The following is a 20,434-nucleotide window of genomic DNA, read 5'->3' as shown; positions in this document are numbered from 1 at the left end:
GCCTACAGGCCAGCGGTGCTCAGGATTTCACCCGGATTTCACCCGGATTTCACCCGGATTATGGGTGAAATCAAAGCAATCAATACGGGAGCTCACAAAGGGGAAAGGACTGCAGAAGCAGACCTTCCCTTGCCAAGGCAAAATGGAAATCCTGGCAAAAACTGAATACCCCGCTCTCGCAGGGGAGACCACACTAGGTACCTGGCACAGGCTATATACACTTTGAAAGGCTTCATAGTGAAGGCTTGTACAGGAAAGCATTACTGTGGACAAAAGGCTGGTGTGGGGAGAGCTGCCTTGCTTTTTTCTTTGACAGGAAGGAGTTATCTCCAACCCCAAAATGGGTGACATGAGCCCCAGTCTTGTCTTTTTTTCCTGCTGCTGAAGTTGATTAATGAAGAAACTCAAAACAGCCTATGCAAACCATAGGATGGAAAGTATAAAGCAGTACATGTGTCCCCCATACACACACACACTCACACACTCTGGTGAAGGCTGGCATGACCCCACTGCTCCCAGAGATGCTCTGAGTCATCACCACGCTCTCGAGGACATAAAAACATTTCAGCGACACAAGCGACACCGAAGCACCAGTTTCTGGCAGCAGCACCGGGCACCTCCTCGGCTCTTCCATCACACACGTTTGCAATCCCTGCCCAACACAAGCTTTGCAAGGGCTGAGGTGGCAGAGCAGAGACGGAGCCCCCCGCCCCGGTGCGAACCCCCCGGCAGGACGGCGGTAACGGGGAGCGGTGGGGGCCCTCTCCCAGGTCAGCTCACTTGTGCTTGCTCAGATGGGTCTGGAAACCAGTTGCCAAGGGATGTCCCAAAATTGAGAGCTAAAACTAGATGACATGAAAAACCACCCACCCTAAGGTTTGGAACATGCTGCGGATGCAGGAAAATCTGCTAATGCCAGGGAAACACGACATTTCTCGGGGGGGAAAGTTTTCCCTTGCCAAACTGGCCGTTTTTGTGACTTTTTGATGAAAGAGCTGTGCTTCGTGGGGACCAAACAGAAAGCACGGAGGGGCTCTTCTTACTCTCCGAGTCTATCTGCACTTTGCTGCCTTCGCCCACGCTCTTCGCCTGCCTGAGGTGATGCCACCTGGGCTCTTACAAAAGGTGTTTTTTAGCTGAGGAAGCGTAATCGCCTCCCTGGCTGACAGCAGTGCCTTTAGCTAGAGCAGCCCCAGGCACTGCCTTTACGCACATCCTTACAATCTGTTTTGTCCACCCCTAGTGCTATTAAGGACAGCCATGTGCCGAGCGGGTCCGTGCCTTGCTTGCCTCGCCATGCCCCGACCCTCCGAGGGGTCCCGCTCGACTTGCCCCCACGATGGAGACAGCCGGGACACGGCCTCGCACCTCGTCCCATGGGGTTGGTGTCCCAGTGTCACTTCCCGCCACCAGCTCAGCAAGGAAGCCCCTAAATCCTACCATGTCTCGCAGCACCGGCCGACACGCTCCTCCTCGTGTGCTTCACCGCCCGCGGCGAGGCGGCACGCGGTCACCTCCTGAGCTGGGCACCGGCTGCCTGCGGCAGTTCTGTACAACACCAGGAACCCACACAAAACCCAAAAATTTTAAAAATAGCAATAATAAGGAAAAAAACATCCTCCAGGAACTAATCAGCCCGCTTCCTCTCCCCAAGCCGTTAACCACGGCCGGGGGCTGTCACCCAGGGGTGCTCCTCCAGGCTCTCTGCAATCCCTGCCGCCTGACTCCGCATTGCCAGGGGCTGCCGGGTCCCTGTCACGACATGCCGGTTCCCCCCTGGACGGGAGGACACCCTTCAAACTTCAGCTGCGAGTTTTCAAACTCTGCCTCATCCCAGACCCACCTCCCTGTGGGGAGGGGAGCGGAGAGGCTGGGAAGGGGGGGAACAGGCATTTGAAGAGTCTCTTTTTCACAATAAAAGCCCTTCTTGCTGCTTTTTTTCTTTTTTTTTTTAATACCAAGGGCTGATTTGAGCCAGGAGGCACAGGTAAAGGAGGCTGAAGACACACGTGCTCCTGCCAAGCCCAGCTGCTCCCAGTCACCCCAGTGCCAGACAAGCAGAGGGACAGGCAAAGCCCCGGGGACCACATCGGCCATGGGGCCGGGAACACAAACCACAGGTCTGCTCACACATGCCTGAGAAAATGCCTTTTGCAGGTTTTTATTAACATCGCTTTGCCTATCAGTAACAGCCCAGCAAAGAGCTGTGCCACACCAGCGCCTGGGGTGGCTGCAGCCCTGGGAGAAGATTTCTTATCCACTTAAAAGGCATTAATGCGCTAAAACCATTTTTAGGGTGCTCAGGTGCCTGTTTTTCCGAGGCACTCGGGGCACGCAGCACCCACAGGCAGCCAGGAGAGGGGTGACCCCGGGGGGCCGGGGGAGGAGACCCCCACACCCACCAGTGCCGCACGGCAGGTCTGTGGCACGGTGGGCCCTGCAGTGCCCGGCCAACGCAGCTCCCCGCCAGCACCCGGCTGTAGGGTGCATCCTAAACACCATTTCCTCAGACCTCTGGGAGAAGAGGGGCTGGAAGCATCGCTTTGGAAAGTAACGCGTTTCACCAGCTCTCCGTGGCCAAGCAGGGCATACAGGCAGCTGCCAGGCTGCAAAGCATTTTTTTTTCCTTCATATAACTTTCCCCTTCCAGCCCTGGGCTACAGCCGAGCAAAACCCACCAGTCCCCCACCATGGCAGGTGATGCCATCACCTGCCACAGCCCCGTGCCAGCTCCAGCCCCTGCCAGCCCGGCTTGGGGACAGGAGGAAACCCTCCATCTCAGGTGTGGGGGGTTTCCAGCTCTCCAACCTGTGCAACTACCTCAGCCAGGAAACTGTAAATCAAACAGGGTTGATCAGCATTATTCTTTACTGATAGGTACATTTTAAAAAGTCCAACAAAGGCACAGGACAAACTATTGTGAGGGACACTGAAGAGATGACAGACAAAAAAGAGAAGAGGATGAGGCTTAGGGAAAGTTGGCCAAGTGACTTGACCAAGGTAGCATGGGAGGGCAGTGGCAGAGCCTGGGAGGAGGGTCCTGCGTCCCCGAGCCCCGCTCTAGCTTGCTGACCCTGCACAGTCCCACGGTGACATTTCACAGGGCCATGCAAAGCGTTCGGTGTCAGCAGCGATGGCAACATGATGCTCTGCCCAGCGCAGGTTTCTCCTAGTCCCAGCCCCCCAGTTCCTTCCCACCCCCTTGGTTCATCGAGTGCATTTTATTTTTAATATGGTACGTCTCCCAGCACCTTTCGTTGCTGCTCAAAACTACAGCTAAGAAAAGAAGAGGATTGAAGGTTACACACAAAAGCAGTGAATCTGATTTCAGCTTCAGCACACACCCCCGTGCCACCCTTGGGCATGAGGAAGGGGATGGAAACCAAGCCCTGCGTCCCCCCATTGCTGCCGCCGAGCTCACTGACGCCCCGGTTGTCCTGAGCACTGCAGCAGTGGACACGTTAAAACATTTTCCTTGAGGCCAGTCCCCCGGGGCAGCTAATAATCTAATGTTTCTAATATAATTAGTAATATTAGGTAATAAGCAATAACCTCGTATTGGCCTCGGTGCAGACACGGGCCGAGCCCGTGGCTGTTGGGCAGGCGGCAGCCGAGTGCTGGAGGAGGGATCTGCAGGGCTCCCGAGGCTGAACCCTGCGCATCGCGACTCATCGGTGGCACCTCCTTTTGGAAGCGTTTGCTTTCATCTCCCTTTCTTAATTTTGAAATGATTCCATTTATATGCAATCTTCTGTCAAAATTATTCCTGTCGGTGCAGCGGCATTGCGAGCCTTGACTGACAGGCCAAGCGCTCCGGCTGGTCTCTCTGGATTGCCTCTCCATACAAATAACCATTTAAAATGCACGCCTGACATTTGAGGAATTTGCCATCAGAAACAGGCGTGGATGGCTGCTGTGGGAGGCAGACTTAAGGGATCAGTGGCCAAACCGCTATGATAGATCCACCAAGCCTCGAAACAAACGCTCCGATCTCGGCATTTTGAAATTTCAATTTTATTTCCCCCCTCCTTCCCCCGGAGAAGTTTTTTTAATGATGTTCGCAGTGCAAAAATCAGATTAAAAAGGCAGCAAGACCTGAGAACCAAGTGCATTATGAACCCGTTTCCTGAGGAGGCCCAGGAGGTGCCCCCAAATCCACGGGGGGGTTGGACATATACAACATGCCTACGTTGTACCTGAGCTGGGTAGTCCTGAGCCCGTCGGTGCAGCCGTGACCCCCATCAGTAGCATCCCTGCTACTTCATTCTGGAAAATCAGTGATTACCTGAATATTGGAAACTTCTTTTCTTCTCTCTCTTTTTTCTTTTCTGTCCCCTGACCACCTCTGCTCACGTTCTCACAGCCATGCCTACAGCTTGAAACAGAGCTCGCTCGCTCACTCACACACAGATTTCCCTAAGGTTTCCCTGATTTCACAGAATCACAGAATCACAGAATCGTATAGGTTGTAAAAGACCTTGAAGATCATCGAGTCCAACCGTAAACCCAACACTACCAAGACCACCACTACACCATGTCCCTAAGCTCCTCATCCAAACATCTTTTAAATACCTCCAGGGATGGCGACTCAACCACCTCTCTGGGCAGCCCATTCCAGTGCTTGATAACCCTTTCAGTGAAGTAAAATTTCCTAATATCCAGTCTAAACTTCCCCTGGTGCAACTTGAGGCCATTTCCTCTCGTCCTATGGCTTGTTACTTGGGAGAAGAGACCGATCCCCATCTCTCTACAACCTCCTTTCAGGTAGTTGTAGAGAGCGATAAGGTCTCCCCTCAGCCTCCTTTTCTCCAGGCTGAACAACCCCAGTTCCCTCAGCTGCTCCTCACAAGACTTGTGCTCTAGACCCTTCACCAGCTTCGTCGCCCTTCTCTGGACACGCTCCAGCACCTCAATGTCTCTCTTGTAGTGAGGGACCCAAAACTGAACACAGTATTCGAGGTGCGGCCTCACCAGTGCCGAGTGCAGGGGGACAATCACTTCCCTAGTCCTGCTGGCCACGCTATGTCTGACACAAGCCAGGATGCTGTTGGCTTTCTTGGCCACCTGGGCACACTGCTGGCTCATATTCAGCCAGCTGTCGACCAACACCCCCAGGTCCTTTTCTGCCAGGCAGCTTTCCAGCCACTCTTCCCCAAGCCTGTAGCGTTGCATGGGGTAATTTCAGCCGAGGCCAGTCCTTCGATCAGACCGATGCCACCTCTGCAGGGCGAGGGATGGTCCCCGCTCCAAGAAACTCCCATGCGGTGCAGGCAGCAAAGGGAGACAGAGGAGGGCAGGGAGGTGGGACTGCACCCAGCTTACAGGCAAAATACAAGCCTCCAGAACAGTCACGTCTCATACCAGGGTCTCAGGCCAGATGGTCTATGATTTCCAATATCAAAGATCTCCGAGCCTGCTCCTTCTCACCTTGCACGTAGGCAAGAGGAAAAGCTGTTTTGCCCCCGTTGCAAGGCACGGGGCAGCACGAGGCTCACGCTAGACCATACAGATAGTTTCTCAGTTTGCTGGTATCACCGGGCAGATCCAGCTTAGCCAGGAGCAAGTACTTTGAAGTAGGAGAGCTGAGACCTTTCCCTGAGGGAAAAGCAGTAGCGAGGCAGAGCCCAAGGAAACCCATGGAGACCGAAGAAGGCCATGGGCTCTGGTACCCACAGCAGCACAGGGACCTCTGTGCTCCCCAAAATGCCACCCCTGTAGGCATTAGCAAAAGCTCCTGGTATAACCCTGCCTCCATTTCATAGACTGACTTGGCTTTCTCCTTGCTTGTCCTCATAAAGAAATACCTGTTGCAGAAGGATGGAAATAGGCTGATTGATTACTTTTTTTTTCCCCAGAAATATTTTTTTCTTTCCCTTTCTGTCCCAGTGGACCTGCATTCATTTCTCCCTTGGGAGCTAAAGACAGGCAGCAGAAAGGGGACAGATTTCAAGAGCTGACAAGGAACAGAAAGCTGTTCTGCCTCCAAGAAAGTAAAGTTGAAGGGTTTTTTTTCTCCCTTTTAGAAAAGTGTAAGGCTCTAATGGGTTTGAGAGACCATGAATATGACTTTCCACATATGCCAAGATAATTATAAGCTTGAATGGATTTCTGAGACCCAAACCCTACCCAGATAAATCACTGCCTATCAACCACTGATTACAAATGAGCCGCTCAGAAAGCCTTCAAATTTCTCTTTCCCCACCCCGCTATCTCTTGTATCTGTTGGTAATGGGCCTCGACGCTTTAATAAGGAATAGGCTATAGAGGAGACCGTGACACTTCAGCCTTCCTTTGCAGCAGCTGTGAAAAAGATGGCAAATTAAGGCTACAGGGATCAAGCAGACTGGGGAGACTGCTGAGCTCCTACTCAGCACTGTGGGTCTGGGTCTGGCGCTGGGACCCAGAAGATGCCGAGAAGCAGATGAGCTGCAAAATTGAGTGTTGTGTCTGGTTTTGGAGCGTGACACGTACCTCTGCTCCACTTCCCCAGCCACTGTCCCTAAAGGGGACAAGCCCCGAGTCCCTAATGTAGAGAAAATGCCGGGCGTGGGTGATTTCTTTCAATGCGTTGTGTGTGGGAACAGATTCTTGTGTCTCAGGTTTTCCTCATTATTCACATGGAAATAAGCCCACCCAGGTCACTTATGGAACGCACTGAATTTTCATAAATACGCTGAAGAAGCTGCACACCCCCAATCCAATAATTACAGTAAATTAATGCTGCCAGGATGCTTTTGTCACCATTTGTCTGACTCAAGACAAAAGGCAGGGGGTCACATCCTGAAGGGAGAGAAATCCTTTATAAGCAGTGTTTAAGATGCCAGAGAAAACAGTAACATCTGCAGAGGAACCACACATTCCCTGAGCGCACGGGCTTTATGCCTCCCACAAATACCTATTGTATCCTCCTTGCTATCATGACTCAAATGCAAGTATATGGAGGAAGGGACAAAGAGTTATTAAGTCCTTCACAGGTGATTACTCATTCCTCCGGCTTACATTTTAGATAAATGCTAGAAACTCTGGATCGCTTGTCAGACCACAGCATTGTTTTTGCAGGACATGAACTGTGATGATTCAAATAAGTTAGGGTTTTCTTTTCATTTTTTTAATTTCTCAGGGCTATTTTTAAAGCTCTCCCATCCTCAGCCAGAAATAGTTCTTACCACCCATGTCCCATGTCCAAGACATTTACTGTGTTATTAGAGAAGCAACCGTTTCCCAGCCTGCTCCCCCAAGAAAAGGCAGCTTTTGTGATTGCTCTCTATTGCCGAGGGTCTGTCGGGCTCCGTCCTCCCCCAGCTTTTGGAAACGACTGAACCTCAGCCCCCTGTGAAAGCAGACAGTTGCTGAGAGCCCACTCATGTCATGACAACCCAAGCCCATGGAAGAGGGCGAACGCGCCAGGGCAGCATGACACGGGTGCCCCATAGGACACCCGTCCCCCTGGGTTCTCTCGCTCCCAGCAGCTGATATAGCAACTTGAACTTCAACACTGAGTTTCTACCTGTGTCTCACCCTAGACACCTCTGTCCTCTACAGGGTCCGTCCTTCCTGAAACAGAGACCCCCCCCCTCTCAATACAAGCCTTATCTTTTCTTCCTCTCTCTTTCTCCTTTCTAGATACAAACCCCAGCTCTCGGATGAACCAGAAACACTGTTTTCTTGGACTGTCACCATGTAAATGAAGGGATTCAGATCTCTGTTATTTACTATCCCACTAATCCTGCACCATCTGCAAACTTTACTACCAAATAAATGCGTGTGTGTGTCTGTGTACCCTTAACTTGGTCATTGTTTAAAAATACCAGATGTTGGATGAAGAACAATTCCACCCCACAGCATAAAAAAGCTTTAGCACTGATGTCTCATTTTGAGATCTGTTGCTGAGGCAGTTTCTCGGCTAATATGTAAAGCAGTCCCTCTAAATGATACCATTTTCAAAATCAAAATGGCATACGGTGCTGCGCCCGTTGCCTTGGAGACACCCAAATGTGCCCTGCCAGCACAGATGCCGTGGTCTCCTCAGGAAGGTAATGAATTTGTCTGACCATGAAACTGCGTTAGCTGGTGATCATTGCTCCTTCTTGACAAAGACTTTGTTGAGCCATCCACCCATGCTACCACATTCATACAAGGTGGCTACGAAAAGCCACTACCAAGCCTGGGAAAACTCCACTGGAAACTGTGCATAGCATCACGGAAAAAAAAAAAATCCTGAACAGTTGCAGAATTACTGCTCAAATTATTTGGGCTTAGAGGGACTAAGAATTAGTGTTGGTGGTTCAGAGAGCTGCTTGGCTCATTCCCTTGGCCTCTTGAGCAGGAGTTGTCCAAGCTCGTCTTACTCAGGAGGTGCTTTGGGAGAGGCGAGGAGCTGCGGTGGGGCTCTGCAGGGGACAGCCCAGCTCCTGCCCGCCTGCTCTCGCACCTCGCAGGCAGGGCCAGGGCAAACACAGATTTTCCTGCACCATCCACAGCTCCGTGCATGGCTTAAGACTGCAGTCAGATGACTTTTAGGAAGCCTGAAAGGGAGCGCAGATGGTGCCAGGCAGGAGCACAGAGCGGTGCTGCCTGCGATTCACATTAGCGGGCGACTGGTGCGGTTTGCACAGGTGCTGCGTGCCCTGGCTCCCCGCAGAGCGTGACTGTGGCTCTCTCTGAGACCCTTCCAGAGACAGAAAACTCGCTTCCTACTTCTGCACGTGAACAGGCCAGATGCTGGGGGCAGAGCCTGCCCTCCTGGATTCACTGTGGATACACTGGTGGCCCAAGCCCATGGGACATCACGCTAAAACATGATTTCATTTCCCTTCGAGCATCTCAGTAAACTTCCAGCTCTAACCCACAGGATCAGAAAGAAACAAGGAAAAAATGAACACAAACTGATGCACAGAACATTTCCCCCCCCAAAAAAAAAAAGAGACACACAAAACAAGACAGAAGCAATCTGTTTCTTTTCCTGGAAGGAGTTATTGGCGTATGCTTGAGTTGGGTCCACAAAGATGCTGTATTGGCTGTTTACACACCTTTGCATTAGGGAAAGTCCTCTAGGATGGGAGAAAATGTGTGCATTAACACATGGTAACACAAGGCAGTATTTAATCCAAAAGCTTTGAATTATGGCTGCTGAAAATAGGGCCTGACCAACATATGGGCTCATGAATCTTTCCTGACAGCCCTGCAGTTACAGAAGGAGTGGAGCCTCCTGGTTATAAATTGGTCATTAATAAATTTAGGTTGGCAATTAGAAAGTTTATTAAGAATCAGAGGAATTAAGTTCTGGAAACTTTCAGACAGGAGAGGGAATGGGCTGGGAACCTCTGTCACACCCCAGCAGAGCAGGGTAGGAGAGGAGAGGGGGGATCTTGAAGGCTTGGAGCATTCATCCTGTCCACGCCCCCCGGGATTGCTTTGTATCATCTTCTAATGATACAAAGCAATAGCCCTGGAGCGGAGCTCCTTGCAGGCTTTGAGTAGAAACAAGCCCCAGATGGTTGGAAAGGTCAGATTGTCAGGGGCTACCTGCTCCAGGCTGTAGGTCCTCTTCCAAGGACCCCAAATTTCCTGCCTAAACAGCGACCCAGGGCTGTTGGCAGTGCCTGTGACCCTGGGCACTCTCATCCTGTGGCATGGCATTGGGACTTTCTTCTGCCCACAATCTCAAATTTGCTATAGGATGCTAGAAAGCATTTTGCACTGTGCGGCACGTTAATGCTCTCCCACTGGAATAATCGTCCTGTGAACAATTGCCCATGTTGACGACTCTAATGGCGACTCTGACGGTCCTTCAAATACCAAGTCATGGCACTCTGAATGAGGACACATCGTAACTCACCTCCTTTCCATGGACTCGTCTGTGAAATAACATTTTCTCACCATTATCTCCAAGCTTACAGCTGGCAAGGATGTCTGCCACTCGGCATGATGGGGCTGGTTAGTAGCCCCTATCTCAAACACTGGTTACACCTCACAGTAGGAGAGTGGTTTAAAAGACTAAGTAGCAGTTTTCTACACAGCGGCAGTGAATTTCTGGAATATGTTACCACAAGATTGTGGAGGGAGGTAGCGTGAGCAGATGCAAAAGACTGAACAAATTCACAGGCGGTAGGTCTAAAAGAAATACTAGGGGGAATGGGCAGGGGTGTATCCTCTAGCACGCCTAATCCTGCTATTGTAGGTGCTGGGGAACTGCAAGGGGAGGGACTAAACTCATGTCCTCTCCCTACACAATGTCGCCCATGGGCAGCGTCAGAGACCCGGGCCGGGGTTAGACAGACCACTGGTCTGACCCAGCAGAGCACTGCTTATGCTCCCAATGGGGCTGCCAGCAAAGTCTAGCGCAGTTCAGTGCCAACGAGAAAGGTTAGTGCAACTGCAACCAAGCGGTCACTCCTACGTGTTAACTGATTTACGCACAGCTTTGCCTTCTGAAGAGCAACCTGAAACTGCCCCGTGAGCAGGGGGGACGAGGGAGAGTGAAGGGAGCCAGAGGACCACACCACCATGCCATAACAGGGACCGTGCCCTGCTTCTTGTGAAGCTATGGGGTGGAGAAGCACATCAATCCCCACAGCTGGTTTCTATCCCGTGTACCCCGACACCTGCCTCTCACTCAAGCAGAACAGTGGCACCGCCAGCAGAGGCCAGGCACATCCACTGCGTGAACATCTTTCCTTCCAAGGTCACGTTCAGGTGGCTGGGAGTAGAGGAAGCCTGCTCACATCTGGGATGAGGACCTGCATGAGTCACCAACAGCAGCAGCTTGCCAGCCTCCCCCGGACCTTGAAAAATGCTTCAAGCAACCAGAGCAAAAATGATGCCATTTTCAGCTAGTCAGACTTAATTTACTTCATTATGCCATAAACTCTCTGATTTTTTTGCATTATCCACAGAGACTTCCAGGATGAGCTAATACTCACATGTGCAATGCGAATGAGACAAGCGGTAGAAACAAAAGATAAACAAAACAACAACAAAAAAATCCCTTTAAAGTTACGCAGGGGCTCCAGGGAAGAAGACAATGAAGAAGGAAAGGAAAAAGCCCGCAAGCCTATTTCCCATCCTTTCTTTAGATCACCTTTATACAGCATCTGACTGCGATAACACAGCTAGCAATGGCCTCTTCTTCTGTTTGATGGCTTTTGTAAATAAGAGTTCAAACAGTGGCTCTAAAAAGTCTTGACTGTTGAGTTATTGTGAAAAATATTCAGATGTTGTGCCCTCCCACTGGGTGTCCTTAGGTAAAGCTCCAGCTGATCTCAAAGATAATATTCCTTAACGCTATTTAAATACGAACACTATTGCTTTTTCAAAGCGTCCGTCATTTTCATCAAAGCAGAGCTTCCTGATGAGATCTTGCCATATAAACCTTTATCAGCAGCACAGTGCCCCAAAACACCACCCGCATTCCACAAGCAGCCCAAAGAGGACGCAAGGGAAGAGCTCAGCTCTGCTGAGAGCCACGATGAGCAGGTCAGGGCCTCTCCTCACAATATGCAAGAAGCGATGCTCCCAGTTACAGAACAAAATATCCTGAAAAATACCCTCATACCAGGAGACCACTGGGGAAACGTTAAAAAGTACTTCCTCTGTAATAAGAACTAGGTCAATGCATCTTATGAAGGAGGAAGTGGCTCTGTGCTGGTGGCAATCGCATAATTTCTAGGCTGGCGATCAGCACAAATAGCTGACTGCAGGTGGAAGACTTCTCTAATTCAGATGGTCGGAAAGCTTTTGGGGGAGGAGGGAGAGTTTGCTACAAAGACTTACCTGGAGATCACTCAGATTGGCTTATGATCGCTGAAAGTGAGGTGAGGAAAAAATGACCGACTCTTCATTTATTTAAAACAAGAATAAGACACAGGTCAGCTGCACAAAGTGAAGGTTGGGCCAATTCCCACTTAAGGACACTATAAACTGGAGGTTGCAGAGTATCCAAGAATGAAGCCTGTTATGAGTTCAAGGAAAAAGAGGGAGGACAGGTACTTCACCAGTATCCACAGGGCCACTGCCTGTGTCAAGGCAGGGACAAGGACTGCAGTACTTCACCACAACTAGGGATGCAGTGCTTAAACAGGTAAAAGCAGATCTTTCTGCTTCAGAGAAGGAAATCCCAGTATAAACTCAAAAGTACCTGAGTGTGACAATAGCATATGCAACTTCAAGCTCAAAACATTAAAAACTACTTCCAAATCAAAAAAAGAAAAACCAAACAAATTATACAAAGGAAGAATCAAAAGCTGAAGACCTGAAATGAGTAGAGCCCAAACCACACAGCCATCCCCATAATTTGCTTCACTTACCACTTCTTGCTTGTTAAGCTGTACTTAGTTATATATCAATAACGCTGTGAATAGAAATTAGCACCTTTTCATCTCGATGAAAGGCAGGCACGTGGAGTTTTCAGAGACACCTTATCAACGTGGGCAGGGGAAAAGGAGAGAAACATAAGAGGACTGGAAACATTTAAGGAGCACTAGCAGTGAAGTAAGACAGAACAGAGGGAATCCAGCTGTAAACTGGACCAGACTCGCCACAAGTCCATGGTCAGCATCAGTGGGCAGTAGTTCAGAACAGATAGTACTATCTACTATTAACATATAGGTAACTACAAGACCAAATGATTTGAAAATGTCATGGTCATCAAGCAAACCTCAACTGAAGGACAGTCTGAATACTAGTATTTGAAAACCAAGAAGATCAGTAAATCCAGAGATTCCTCTTTCAGGTCTATTACACCTCAAAAAAAACCTGTAATACATTCAGATGCCAAACACAGCAACAGACATGTTTAGAAAGGAACCAAAAGCACTTAAATATAGCCTTTTTTGAAGAAGAAGAAATATGCATCACTAGCAAATCACTCAGCCCAGAACTGCAGCTCGTTCACAGTAACAGCAGATTGTACACCTTTTAATTGCAGATTATGCTAAGGAGTCCAATCCTACTGCTGCAATTGCTCATGCCTCCCAGACTTTGCAGCACAGATACTAGTACTGGGTTTGCCTACTATTGGTATCAGTTTAGCAAGTACGGCAATATCTTATCTCAGGAGTAAACTGGATAGGGTGCATTCCCCTCTCTGCCCCCAGCAAGCCCCCTACATGTTCTGCGTGAAAAAAGCTGAGAAAATAAACGCTGGGACTTCACTTTAAGCTGTTTCTAAACAGCAGATCCTATTTCCTCACACTCAGCTCCACAAAGTAAATTAAAGAAGTATATATCCTTAGTCCAGCAAAGTACATCTTAGTCAACTATAAAGGCAAAATAAAGAACTGGATAAACACGTCCATTGTTCTCAAATGTTTGTGCCATCCCCTTCATTTGGCACTGTTCCTTGCATGGAGAGGCAGCGCAGCTGCCTCTTTTGGGTAAGCCTTAGGAACATCCTTGTAAAGAGCTAATGTTGCCATCATGTGGTAACCTTCAGAAACAAAACTGTACTTCTGTAGTTTTCTGTATCCCCCCGTAGCTTTAAAAAAATGACAATGCAGCACAGATGGCACAACCATAGTGGTTTGAAAGAAAGGTGGACTACTGACATGATTCAGAGCTGCAAAAGGTTTCAGAGAGGTTTCATGAGTTGCTAAAAGCAGCACCTGATGCTGCTCACATGGAACATGCTGCCAGAAAGACATAGCACAGGCACCAAAGACCGGTATATTCCATTATTTCTCTTCTCCCCTTTCCTCCAAATCGTAAAAAAAATGGTACTTTCACAGAAGCAGTTGACAGCAGACATGGTATTACAGGACCAAGTTTTCTTCTAAGGCACGTAACGCTCTCGTGCTAACAGTGCTTTAATCTTTAATGCCCCTCTCCCCCAGCACATCCCTTTCCATGGCAGTGCTAGGGCTGACACAACCGGCCCACAGGTAGGCAGCTCTCCCTCTAGGCATCTTACAAGGTTCCTGTTCAGGAAAATGACAGCTGCTAGGTTACAGCACACTGCATATCATCAAAACGTGTCAGATACCTCAGTAGCAGCTGAGTGGTATTGGTGGGAATGAAAACACTGGACAAATTCCTGCAGTCATAGACAGTTATTCCTTGGAAGCAAGTACCTTTAAAAACAAGCAATGTAGAAAAAGCATTTGGGAGCTCATTATGATTGAAGGCACATCTATTTTCTCTACAGGAACTTTTACCAATTTTCCCCATCTTATATAACTGAGCTTAACAGTAGTACATTAAAAAAACAAAAAGAACCCTAAGGAACAACTCTTTCACCTTAAAGGACCTCCAGGTTGATATACCTTTCAAGTTACTTTCAAGTTAAAGAGTTGCAGAGTAGGTGGATTTAATCACTTATTTAAAATCAAGATCTCGAGATGCTTGAACACGGGGTTTAATCCCAATTTGCATAATTTCTGATTTTTTTTTTCCTTAGTTGTTATATCCATTTGCATCAACCATGTGCTTGAACTCAATTTCCAAAGGCATATAAATAGCTCAAGACAACATTGTATAATTTTAAGTGTCTGAGCATGCAGATGCCCAGTTCTGGCTGAAATAAGCAACACTAGCCATGTAACTACTTAAAAGCACACATTTGTAAAAGCACATGCTTATCAGCATATATGACAACATATATTCGAGTATATATTTGACAATATATTTAAAAGGTGTTGCAACCTTTGTTTTTTAAAATATATATTCTCCCTCCTCCATTTTGTATTTGATTGGAAAAACAATTTGCTTTTCAATTACGAGAGATCTCAAGACTTCCGCAATTTCTTCATTCAATATGAAGAAAATATATCCCCTGCCAACAAACTACACAGGAGAAAACATAGGAAAAGATGGATGCTGACATTCAGAGATATGTAAACATTATTTTATAGTGCAAAGGCTAAATTGAGCACTTCAGTGTTTCAGATGGATCGAGTAATTTTTAGGTCATGTCCCCTTTTACTTAATGGTTTTGATTAAAAAGCGGGAATTATATGCCGCATCATTTAAGGAACTGTAATTAGGCTCACGTCTTGACATAAACTCTTAACTTTAAACATTCTGAAAAGCAAGCATGCTTAAACACAAGTCACCAGTTTCCACCTTGCTAATACGTCACTCATTATTGTAACTGCCCTTACAGGACAATGGTGGTGTTAGAAATCAGAAGTATGGAAGTATTCCAGGTCACTACTTAAAGAACAGTGGAAGTTTTTTAGAAAAGATGGAGTAATTTAAAGCCCTTGAATAGCAATTTGTCAGTCTTTCAAACACTGACATACTTATATTCTAACCAGAATACATACTTTCAGTTTATGCCTTAATTTATACAGAATGATTAGTGTAATTTATTATTTCTCATCTTTCACACCCAAGACTGCAAGTAATTTTGTTCATTGCCAACCATTTCAATAGCAGACTGCTTTAAAACGTCAAGATCTGACCTACTTCAAAAAACTGGGTATGCAAATATTTAAACTAGCATTGGGTATAGCATACTGAGCATAGTCTGTATAGCCAACTTCAGAGAATGTGACAAAAACATTTCTGCCTGTTCCAGGTAAACCCCAGAACCCAACACTTGGACGTTAATAAATGAGACGGACAACAATTCTTGGTCAGAAGCAAAAGTGAACTTATGATTACAATTTAAAGCAGAACCATTTGTTAAAGAATCAGAACAAGGACACAAAGTCATACATAACTAGAAGTTCATTTTACTTCTGCGCCTTCTGTGCCTTCTGCGCCTTCTCTGGCTTTTGTGCCTTCTCTGGCTTTTGTGCCTTCTCTGGCTTTTGTGCCTTCTCTGGCTTCTCTGACTTCTCTGGCTTCTTGCCTTTTTTAGAAGACATCTTCTGGAGCTTCTTCATTTCATGCTTGATGATCCTGTTTCTCTGCAAAAAAGGAAAATGTTTACTATTCATCAGAATGAGAACAGCAACAGCTCAAACATTATGCCTTAATTTCAATTCTAAGCTTTCAGATTCTGCCCTTTTTGATAATCACCCTTTGCTAACCAATTATATTTATATTATATAGTCAAAAGGTTTATCATGTATTACCTTTAAAATGTCAAATTCCACCTAAAACTGTTCTGATCTACTAAGTGGACAACATCATTCTGGCTGGTAACTTGGGCACCCCAGTATTTCACGTGTAATGACTTTCGTTATAGAATGAAATACTAACAGTAACCCATCAGGAATATCTGATTTCATCAGCAGGTAATTCCTTCCTCAGTCGTAACTTGGCAGACTGACACACAGATTATGTGGGTTCAAGTTTGACCAACTAATGAAGATAAAGTGGTGGCCAAAGCAGCATGAAAAATTCAAGGCATTCACATATTTTGATGTCACTCCATAACCCAAGCCAGCTATAAAAGTAAGGCTACTAACATCTGTATGTGACTCTAAAGTGAAAGCTACGAGCATTAACCCCATAAAAAAGCGACACTCAAACACTTACCATTTTCTTTGCTTTCATAACCTTGTAGCGATCAAAGTCAGTCATTTTGGCTTTCTGTGTGAAAAGAATCAGTCATGAAGCTCTGATATATACTTATGCAAGTAGAAAAACTCAGTGTTTCAAAGCATTCTGCAAGTAACTCTGACCATCTCCAAATTAGGTTTAGCTGCACGTCTGGAACTAGTTCACTATTTAAGGCCTTTGCTGGGAAGTGATGGGGCAGGAAAAAAGGTGGTTATAGAAACGACTGAACAAAACCACATTTACTGTTAAAATACAAGAAGTTGAAGCTGATAGGTAGCAACTTTTAAAAATCTATGGCTTGTCTATCTTTAATCTTAGCCTGCAATTTAAAACACACCGTTTAATAGATTGCACCTAATTTTAATAAGCAGAAGCAGTACAACATGTATTACTCATCCAGTGAAAAACTGTACCTTTTCTCGGGCTTCAATCTTCTTTGCCCATCTTGTTGCTGCCCATTTTTCATTTATATTTTCCTTCTCCCAGGCAAGTCGCACACACTTCTGACGAGCACTGCATTAGAACAGTCATAAAATTACATTCACAGTCTTTATAAAAAAAAATTTCTCTCTGATGCTGGCCCACCAAATTTCATACAAGAGAACATCACCCTTCTACGTTACTTCAGACGTTACTTTAAGTCAATGCCACATACATCTCTGTGGCCTAATTAACATTTTGTTGTGTAAATGCTTTGCTAGGACTGACAGATGAGCGACTGCAAGAAGCATACTCACGCACTGTTCCTAGCACTGCTTCAGAATCAGAAAGGCAGCAATTTTTGTAGCTAAATTACAAAAACTCATATAATAACTAATCTAAACAGAACAGAATGAGTTCAGCCTCCTGCAACTCCAGTGTAGTTCTGTAGGCAAGGAACGCGCGTTTAATGTCTGAAGCTGACCTAAGCAGTAGCAAAAGCAAAGCTGCACATTATTTACTGCAACTGCTTCCCCCCACACCATCCACCCCACAACTATCTGCAAGTTGCCTAGACTAGTGTGCCTTTGCTCCTGAACAGTGGTTATCAGACAATATTGGTAATGCAAACTTAAATATATTCCACTACAATAACACGGTCTGCCAAATTTTTACTGTGCATACATGTTAACCCATTGACTTAATGTTGTATGAACTTTCTAGATTTAGCAAGCATCAGATCACATAATTCAGTCATCAAGTGACAGCATGGCTTTTTTACACAGGTCAAAAAAATGGAAACTACTCACCTGTGGGGGAACTTGAGAACAAAGTCAGTCAGCTGCATGCACTTGAAGGGCATAGCCTGCCTTCTGACACCACTGCAGGGGCCATCAACTAGTGCCTGAAAAAGGAAAACAAATGTGGCGGTTTTGTAGCAGTTTTCCCATCATACTTGATTTACACAGCAGCTTCCTAATAATGTATGAACAGTATCTTGACAACAATGGTCCAAAATTGAAATAAGTTTTATGCAGACAAAACCTGAGATTGTTAAGTCTTGCATATACAACCCAAGCTTTACAGAAAGAATTTTAAAGGCCCGTCTTTGTCTTTGGAAAAATCCCAAACTGAACTTTAAAAAAAAGGCACACAGAACTAAGATGACATACTTCATCTTTCTTTTTTTTCCCAGCTTTTTCAGGAACATTAAGAGAAAAGAGTCGCCTTGCCCAAACATTTACTTTAAACATACATTAATGCCATTCCATTCATAAGTGTTAGACTCCAGCTGACATCACTTGTCCACTTCTACTCCTAGGAAACATAGCAGGGAGGGGAATATATCACTTGCCAGTGAAAAAAGCTTGCTACTGAAAGTTTCAAATACAACAACAGCTGTTAAATTCCATCTTTTTGTCAATTGCTTATTTATTCGAAAAATCTATTCACAGAAAATCTCCTTTAAAATCGATACACTCTGTCTTAGCGTTCAAGCTTCTGTTAAGGCAGAAAGGAGAAAACAAAGGTACAGCGCTCATAGCTTACCCTGTTTTGGTCAATAACATCCACAATGGCCACCAGCTTGCCAGCATGTGGCCCGAAGGAAATGAAGGCAACTCTGCCAATCTCGACGAAGCGTTTGAACACCTGGGAGCAGTAAGAATTGACAGGAGTTAGGTGAGAATATACGTAAGGCCATTGCTAGATTCAAGGCTCTCGCAGCCTTTAAAACAGCTTCCCAAGCTTTCGAACTGCACAAAATCCCTTCGCTTGAGCAAAACCCCCACGGTAATGCCCTCAACTACTTTTTGCCGGCCCCGCGTGGAAGCCGCAGGCAGGCGGAGGAAGAGGCGCCGGGGAAAAGCAGTGAGCCCCGCGGGCCGCAAAGAGCCGGGGCGGACGCGCCGGCTCCAAGGGTGCCAGGCGCTGCTCTCCCAACACGGCCCTGCCCGGCCCCCAGCCGCGCCCGCCCAACGGCCGCACGCGGGGCCCGGTCCCAGCCCGGCACGGGTGAGGCGGCCGCGGCCTTCCCCCCGCCGCCCGGCCGCCCCCCGCCGCCCGGCCAGGCGCAGGGAGACACAGGCGGGAGGGCACAAGCAGGGAGGCAGGGCGCGGGGAGACCCCCGGGGCGCCAGGCCGCCGAGGGCCCGGCCGCCCGCACGTACCATGATGGCCGCCCGCGAGCAGAAAGGGAGGGGGCGGCCCGGCGGCGGCCGGAAATCGCCTCTGAGCCGCGACTGCGCATGAGCGGGGGCGGGGCCCGCCTGCCGCCTGGCGGAGCGCGCGTGCGCAGGGCGCCTTCCCCGTGCGGCGGCGACTCGGGACCGGCGGCGTGCCAGTACGCATGCGCGCTACGGGAGAGGCATGGCGGCGGCGGGCATGCCTCTCTATGCGCATGCGTATTGGGGACGGGGAGCGCGGCCCGGCGGGGGGGAAGTGTGGTCGCCGTCGCCTCCGCCGTGCGCATGCGTGGTGCCGGCGGGCGGGAGGCCGCGCTGTCGGTGCGCGGCTTGCGTGTGGGTGAGGGGAGCAGGCGCTGCCCAGGGCCGGTGCCGCTCTCTCGGCTCAGCGAGCTGCGCTTCCTCCCGAGCTCGGGGGGGTAAGGACAGCCTCGGTGCTCCGACCCGGCGGCTGGCAGCGTGCTGCGGTTTTGGTTCCAGCCCCCGTGAGAGAGTGGCCCGGTGGCCGAGGAGTACTGGAGAGGAGGGCGAATGCAGAGGCCGTGCCTGTGCGGTGGCAAAGCTGGTGAGGAGAAAGTTGGCAGCGCACAACCAACACGCTCCGAGACAATTTGTTTAAAATTATCCTTCTTTTAGAAAGGCAGAGCATTTTAATGAGGAGATGAGTTAAAAATACACCAAGATTGTGCACGGGTTTTTGTCTCACAGCACAGAACTGGCCTCGAATTTGACAGCAGCTTGGCGATACGCAAGGCAGTACTCTGGGTACAACAGAACACATGCAGAATGGGCTTGGCAAGGAGACAGGAGTACACATCCAGAACAAACGTTTAGAGAGGGTAAAACCAGCATTATAATTCAGCTTGGTAGGTCATGCCGCCTGATGGTGAAAAGTTCATGGTTTGAAAGCAAACAAACAAAAGGAACATTTAATTGACTCCGCATTGTACACAGGGCAGCACAGAGGGACAGGTAGCACTCTGCGTGCAGCAGTCAAGCGTCTGGCCTGTGCCGTCAGCCGTCAGTCACGTCCTGCTGCCTGTGGGAGAAGGCATCGCGCTAGCGCTGGTGTCCGATGCATGCTGCTGGCAGAAAGTGTTTGTTCTGTTCTTGGACTGCGTTATCTCTGAGCTCGAGACAAGTGCAGGATTGCGCTTACTTTATTCCTCCTTCCTGTTGCCACGTGAATGGCATTTCCCAGAGCGAAGCTGCAGTGTGAGCTCCCTGCGGTGCGTACGGAAGGGACCTTCCCAACCTCGGGCAGAGCTGCAGAGACGATGTGCAGGCTGGAGACACGTTCCATGGGACGACCGGCCAAAGAGCATCCTCACAGGACGGCAGGTTAGGGGCCCTGAGGACCATCAGGGCATGGCAGAAAAGCTTCA

The 20,434-nt window shown here is 48.1% G+C and overlaps 2 protein-coding genes across 2 annotated transcripts in view; both read right to left on the bottom strand.

Moving 5' to 3' along the window:
* Positions 1–15,361, bottom strand: part of GASK1A (golgi associated kinase 1A) — a 32,820-nt gene extending 17,459 nt beyond the window's left edge. The window contains exons 1-2 of the mRNA XM_072851613.1: positions 15,326–15,361; positions 13,979–14,029 (exon numbers count right to left, since the gene is read on the bottom strand). Of these exons, the coding sequence (XP_072707714.1) occupies positions 13,979–14,029; positions 15,326–15,361 (87 nt within the window). The remainder of the gene's footprint in view (positions 1–13,978; positions 14,030–15,325) is intronic.
* A 204-nt stretch (positions 15,362–15,565) lies between these two features.
* On the bottom strand, positions 15,566–19,184 carry RPL14 (ribosomal protein L14). Its single transcript, XM_072853895.1, has 6 exons — positions 19,035–19,184; positions 18,415–18,516; positions 17,676–17,770; positions 16,860–16,959; positions 16,423–16,476; positions 15,566–15,848 (listed from the first exon to the last, which is right to left on the bottom strand). The coding sequence occupies exons 1-6, from the start codon at positions 19,035–19,037 to the stop codon at positions 15,672–15,674; spliced, it is 531 nt and encodes a 176-aa protein (XP_072709996.1). The 5' UTR covers positions 19,038–19,184; the 3' UTR covers positions 15,566–15,671.
* Positions 19,185–20,434: the final 1,250 nt, after the last annotated feature.

This window comes from Ciconia boyciana, chromosome 2 (genome assembly GCF_034638445.1).
Source record: "Ciconia boyciana chromosome 2, ASM3463844v1, whole genome shotgun sequence".
Classification (NCBI taxonomy): Eukaryota; Metazoa; Chordata; class Aves; order Ciconiiformes; family Ciconiidae; genus Ciconia; species Ciconia boyciana.
Note: the sequence above shows the minus strand (reverse complement) of the source record. Positions and strands in the feature narration are given on the sequence as shown.